This window comes from Eurypyga helias, unplaced genomic scaffold (genome assembly GCF_000690775.1).
Source record: "Eurypyga helias isolate BGI_N326 unplaced genomic scaffold, ASM69077v1 scaffold26684, whole genome shotgun sequence".
Taxonomy (NCBI): Eukaryota; Metazoa; Chordata; class Aves; order Eurypygiformes; family Eurypygidae; genus Eurypyga; species Eurypyga helias.
In genome coordinates this window covers 443-6754 of record NW_010244732.1, presented here as the reverse complement: position 1 = coordinate 6754, position 6312 = coordinate 443, and the positions used below count along the sequence as shown (strand labels likewise).

The following is a 6312-nucleotide window of genomic DNA, read 5'->3' as shown; positions in this document are numbered from 1 at the left end:
GCAGCGGTGCTGTCCGTGTTCGCAAGGCCTTGCCATGCTGCAGGTCTCCGCCGGCTGCCAGAGAGAGCTTGGGGCAGGGTTCGCGCCTTCTCGCATCGCGCGCTCCCTGCCCGGCAGGCTGCGGCTGTTCAAGGGGAGCGAGCGAGGCTTTCAGCTCTGGGGGAAGCTTTGACAGGTGAGAGGCTCTGCCTGTGCGCGGCTGCGACTCCCGCTGCGGATGCCAGCTAAGGAGGGAAGAAGCGGCCGGCACGAGCACCCGAAGACCACCGCGCTCTGCACGGCCCACTCGCCCCAGGGGGGTGCCGCAGAGAGGGCAGCGAGGCCACGGCGCTGCCCAGCATCTCTGTCGGTGTCACCTGAGTGACACGGCCCCCACGGCGTCAAGCAGTTTTGTAAGAAACGCGGCGTTTTCTGCTAAATTAATGAAGACTGTTTGCTCCCAGAAGTTTCCTCCTTGTTTCAGCTGGTTTAACTTTGGTGTGGGAGCCTGTTGGGCTCTCCTCGGCTGAGCTACTTACCTCCAGTTCCTTAAATCCGTGGCTTACGGGGATGTTTCTCAGGATGGAGTCCTCCTTATTGATATTCCCTGGCCTCCCTCCCAGGCTTTCAGCAGCCTTTATGTGGGAGCTTTGTTATGCCGGTCTCGAGCTCGCTAACAGGGGGACTGCCCGGAAATGGGGCCGACTGCCTTTGCTGTGGCATCGCAGTGGGAGCTGCCGCCCAGTCGCTGATCATCCTTTGGGCTCGTTGCTGTTGTCTCTGTATCCCTGGTTGCGTCCTTCTGTAATGGGAGTTTTCTCGTCACTGATCTTGGATTTGCTTCCCAAGGAGGGAGGGAGATGAAAACGAACCGTTTGGCCCTTGGCCTTCCCCGCAGCCCCCTTGCTGTGAGCCGCGTTCCCTTCGCTGGCTCTCCTTCACTTACAAGAGCGTGAATTACCTTCTCGGCATCCTGTCACCTGTCCAGCCGCGTTTCCCTCCGGTTAGAAGGGCGCGTGTGGGTTGGGCGCTCCCAGCTGCCGTTCCCGCTGGGGATTTACCCCTCGGCAGGACAGCTGCAGCGGGGCAGAACGCTGAAGCTGGGTCTGGCTTCGCTGGGCTCTGGCAGGAGAGGTTCAGGTCCTCTCGAGGAAGAGGATGAGGAATAGGGATGAAGGGAGCCGGAGCAGCTCTGTGGCGAGTCAGGGCTCAGCAGCCCTGCTGCCAGGGAGTCAGCGTGATGCCAGTGTCACTCTGCTGCGGTTTCTCTGGCTGCACCTGGGCCGGGGAGCATGGGGGACCCTGGGGGCTGGAGGCAGCAGGTTTCCGTTCTGCTCTCTGCAGCCAGAAGTAACCCATTGGTTTTGTTCCATTCCAGGTCTCTTCACACTCCTGGTCGAAGATTTTGGTGAGCGCAAGAAACCTTCCTGGGAGTTGGGTTTCATCCCTGACACCCCCTCTCCTCCTTTGGGGTGGGCTTTAAGCCAACCTCTACCCTTTATTTGCAGGGGTCAAGGGAGTGCAGGTGGAAGAGATCTATGATCTGCAGAGCAAATGCCAGGGGTAAGTCACAAGCAGGAAGGTCCGAGTTTTATTAAGCAGAACGCATTCCCGGGCCGACGGGCGCATTGCCAGGCGCTGCACAGGGCCCGTGCGAGCTCGTTGGTCCCGGAGGTCCATGCTGTGAGTGATGAGCCGGCAGTGCTTCGTCAGGCTGGGGCAGATGGGCAGTCTCCTGGGGCAGGTGGGGGTATGTCAGGGATTCAGGAGATTCACCTCCCTTTTCCGTGGAGAGGTGCAGTGCCAACCAGCTTGCTTGCGGGGTGGGCTTTCGCCCTGCCTCCGTGCTTTGCACTAGGTTTGGGATTGTCGCTTCCATAAAGGCGTTGTCTGAACTCCTCTCGAACACACGTACAATATCCATTTGGAAGGAGGGGTCATCTGGTGCTCAGGCACGGTTCGGCAGGTCGGTCGGCATCAGGGGTGAATTTCACCTCCCGTTTCTCCGTCTTGAGCCTCTAAGACTTGTCAAACCCCAAAGTTTTCAAGATTGGTGTCTGAGCCCACAGCATCAGCTCAGGTGTGCCCTTGGTAACGTGGGGCTGGGGGGGAATTGCGGCAGGGATGCTCACTTCCAGAAGGATGGGGCTGGTGGTTCTGCTTTTCCTGGACGGAGCAGCCCCACTGGTGTGGGCCGGCTGAAACGACGCAGACGCTGACTTCTCTCCGCAGCCCCGTGTATGGGTTCATCTTCCTGTTCAAGTGGATTGAGGAGCGCAGATCGCGCCGCAAGGTCTCTACCCTGGTGGATGAGACATCGGTGATTGACGATGACATCGTTAATAACATGTTCTTTGCTCACCAGGTAGGCTGGAGGCGAGGGGACGGAGGGGAGGGTGTCTGGTGGGACTCCTCAGGGAAGCAGCAGGGTACCGAGAGGCTGCGCTGCTCTTGCTGGTCCTGAGGGCAGCTCCTCTTTCCTGGGAGTCTCTGCCCTGAGCTCCAGGGGGGAGGGAATCCAGTGAGCAGATGCTCTGGGGGCACGGTGTGGCTCGCTGAACGAGGCTGCCCTCCCCCTGTCCTCTGAGAGCCGAGCTCAAGCTGCTGCTCTCACACGTGGTTCTCACGTCAGGATTGTTGTCGGCTCTGAGGGGTTGTGGAAGGGTTGCCTTCCTCCTGCTGGTTAAGATGGTCCTTGTGTCCCCCTCCAGCTGATCCCCAATTCCTGTGCCACCCACGCCCTGCTGAGCGTCCTCCTGAACTGCAACAATGTGGACCTGGGCCCCACGCTGAGCCGCATGAAGGATTTCACCAAGGGGTTCAGCCCCGAGGTAGGGGCGGGAGCGTGGGGCTCGTGAATCTGCCTCCCAGGATGCGCCGGCTCCTTTCCAGCCCTTCCTGGCTGCATTCCACATCAGCGCTGCCTCTTCTCTCTCGTCTGCCTACCTTGCCTCGCGCAGAGCCGTGGTGCCCTCACCCTGCGCACAGCTCTGACGCGTCGAGTTGTTCCCAAGCCCAGCTGCGTTCTCTAAGTCTGTAATCCTGGGCGCTCTCTCCTGCCTTCAGACCCGCTCGCAGTCTGTGTTTCTCTCTAGCTGTAATTTCGTTAGCAGACCTTGTATGTTCTTTTCATCTCGGGTTTTACCTAAAGCTCAGCAGAGCAGAGGGTGTACCCTGAAAGCGGCTCTCCCAGCCCCGTGTCCAGAGGGAGCGGTGAAGCGTTTTGCTTGTTTCCTATCGCTTCTCAATTCTTTTCCTCTCTGGCTCGTTGCTGCAGAGTAAAGGCTACGCCATTGGCAACGCCCCGGAGCTGGCCAAGGCCCACAACAGCCATGCCAGGTGAGCGATGGGGTGTCTGGCAGCTCGCTGTCGGGGCCGGACCCTCTGCTGACCTCTCTCCTCTCCTGCTCTCCTCGCAGGCCGGAGCCACGGCACTTGCCGGAAAAGCAGAACGGTATCAGCACTGTGCGAACCATGGAAGCGTTTCACTTTGTGAGTTACGTCCCCATCAAGGGACGGCTGTTTGAGCTGGACGGGCTGAAGGTCTACCCCATCGACCACGGTAGGAGCTCGCTGGCACGGTCGAGTAACCACCCTGCTCTGTCCCAGTGGGTTTTTCCTTGCTGCTGAGCGTTAGCTGGTGTTTGTGGAGAATCACTCCAATGGCTCCCGCATTTGTCCCGAGTTTTGACAGCTCGTTTTGGAGCCTGCATGCTGGGGACTCTCCAGAAGTCAGTCCTTTCTAAATGCATTGCACTGCTTTCTCCAGCCTTGCCGATTTCTTCCCCCGTTGCTCAGGGCCCCGAGGTCCTTCTGCAGTGCTGAAATAATCCAGCACCGCAGGCAGAATTTGTGTCCTTCTTACGCCCTCCTGGTGCCGAATAATTGCTGTGTGCGGAGCCGCAGATCCCGGCAGGTTATCCCTTCCCTTACAACCTGACCCCTCAGTTCTGCCTTTCAGACACTTACTTATCCCTGGCAGGACTTGGCTGCTGTCTGCCAGGCCCTCAGGTGAGGGACTCACTCCATGTACATGGGTTACAGAAACACGGCACCAGATCCAGTGGCAGGTGGATCCCAGCAGGAGCTGGGATTTCCTTGGACTTTGTGAGCCCAAGCCTTGTGGTCTGTAGGGTTCAGAATTCACCTTTCGGCCCTGCAGATAGCTCATATTTTCCATTCAGGAAGAAATTCTTCCCCGAGAGGGTGGGGAGCACTGGGACAGGTTGCCCAGAGAAGCTGTGGATGCCCCATCCCTGGAAGTGTTCAAGGCCAGGCTGGATGAGGCTTGGAACAACCTGGTCTAGTGGAAGGTGTCCCTGCCCATGGCAGGGGGGTTGGCACTGGATGGGCTTTAAGGTCCCTTCCAACCCAATCCATTCCATGAGTCTATGATTCGGAAGGCAGAGGCAGGGTGTTCCTGCTCCCAGGGATGTAAGGGAGCCATGAGACTGCCGCTCGTGGGGATGGCAGGATCCACTCTGGGAGTCTGGAGCAGGGGCCTTGGCCTGCTTTGGTAAGTCCGGCTCCGTCTCATTATCACAGGGCCGTGGGCTGACGACGAGGAATGGACGGACAAAGCCCGGAGAGTGATCATGGAGCGCATCGGCCTGGCCACTGCAGGGTAACATCCCGGGCCATGGTGCAGGCCCTGGCCCCTCGCCGTTTCCCCTGGGTTATTTCTGCTCTGGTCTCTGTGCTACAAATCATGGAATTGGGGGTGGAGATTCATGCTGCCACTTGCCTTCCCTTGCCTGCCCCTGGGCCGCCTCCAGAGCAGGCGGAGAAGCTGCTCCGTGTGATGCACGTGGCTGTGCGGGATCAGAGCGGCTGGATTAGGTCCCTGTTTGCTCGAGTCCGTAGGAGAAGGAATGGTGCTTCTGGGCCCGAGTTGGGCCTCTTGGATGCCTGGGCTGGCTCAGGTTATGGAGAAGCTGTGGAGTATCCATCCTTGGAGCTGCTCCAAAGCCGACTCGACACGGTCCTGGGCATCCAGCTCCGGGTGGTCCGTCTGGAGCAGGTGACCTCCGCAGGTCCCTTCCCACCTCAGCCAGGCCGTGACTCCGAGGGGTGGGTTGTGCTGTGCCCAGCGCGGCCTCGCGCTCCTGCTCCAGCCGGCGTGAGGCTGACTTGGGTCTGGGGGAAAAGCCTCCCGTGTGGGTCTGGAGAGAGCCCACAGGAGGTGTGAGGGGGCAGCCTGCTGCCCCCGCCCCGTGCTGGGAGACCGGGCTTCCTGCTCTCGGCTGATGGCCACTCTCCCTTCCTGCAGGGAGCCGTACCACGACATCCGCTTCAACCTGATGGCGGTGGTGCCGGATCGGAGGATGAAGTACGAGTCCAAACTGCACATCCTGAAGATGAACCGCCAGACTGTGCTGGAGGCCTTGCAGCAGGTAGGACAGCCCAAGCGCTGAGCGAGCGCAAGCCCGGGAATAAATAGGCCCTGCATTCAAGGCATCTCCCTGTGCTGTGGGGGGCCTGGATTTTGGGGTGTTTTTGGCCTTGGGGAAACATCTTCCGGGAAGAGGAGGTAACCAGCCTCACTGCTTGGCCTTTTGCTGCTCACCTGGGAGATTATCCACTTTGTCGGTGGATTGTGGACGTGGGCGCTGGGCTCGCCCTCACGAGTTGTGCAGCGCTGGAAGGGGAGGGGTGTGGTTTGGGTCACCCTGGTCAAAGCACTCTGTGTCCATCTGTCGTTTGCCTTCAAGCTCATCCGAGTAACTCAGCCTGAGCTGATCCAGACCCAGAAGTCTCAGGAGGCTCAGCCTGAAGAGGCGAAGCCAGCTGGCAGCAAGACCGTGACTCCAGAGAGTGCCCATCCAGGTAGAACCCCGTAACCGTGGCCAGTTTTATGGTCAGCTCCCCTTTTCTTTTCTCCAAGCCCAGCTCCGTGTGCACTGCGGGGGTGTGGTAGATGCCTCTGTGCCTGGGAGAAGCGTTGGAGTGGCACGGAGCTTGGAAATGGGAGGGCTGAAGCTTGGGGACAGTGGTGACAGCTGGAGGTGGAACGGGAGGCGGGTGTGGTGGTCTGGCGGAGCTGTTCCGCTCTGCGGGGTGGGCCGGGGGTGCAGAGGACGGTGAGCGGGGGGTGCTCATGGAAGGCTGTGCTGTGCTTGCCTGGCAGACGGCACCGACGAACCCACCGGCCAGGGTGGTCACCCTGCCGCCACGCAGAGCCCACCCGCCAAATCCAAACCGGTGGCGAAGACGTCAGCGGGCGGTATCAACGGGGCGCCTCCGGCAAACCCCAACCCCATCGTGCAGAGGTTGCCAGCCTTCCTGGATAAGCACAACTACGCCAAGTCCCCCATGCAGGTAGGCTGGGGCTCC

General features: G+C 60.0%; 1 protein-coding gene across 1 annotated transcript in view; it reads left to right on the top strand.

Annotated features, from left to right (window-relative positions):
• Positions 1 to 1357: 1357 nt before the first annotated feature.
• BAP1 (BRCA1 associated protein-1 (ubiquitin carboxy-terminal hydrolase)) overlaps positions 1358 to 6312 on the top strand; it is a gene marked incomplete at both ends in the record, with an annotated part of 5340 nt that continues 385 nt past the window's right edge. The window contains 10 exons of the mRNA XM_010149857.1: positions 1358 to 1387; positions 1488 to 1542; positions 2212 to 2344; positions 2691 to 2810; positions 3257 to 3318; positions 3399 to 3541; positions 4525 to 4603; positions 5249 to 5372; positions 5691 to 5805; positions 6107 to 6297. Of these exons, the coding sequence (XP_010148159.1) occupies positions 1358 to 1387; positions 1488 to 1542; positions 2212 to 2344; positions 2691 to 2810; positions 3257 to 3318; positions 3399 to 3541; positions 4525 to 4603; positions 5249 to 5372; positions 5691 to 5805; positions 6107 to 6297 (1052 nt within the window). The remainder of the gene's footprint in view (positions 1388 to 1487; positions 1543 to 2211; positions 2345 to 2690; positions 2811 to 3256; positions 3319 to 3398; positions 3542 to 4524; positions 4604 to 5248; positions 5373 to 5690; positions 5806 to 6106; positions 6298 to 6312) is intronic.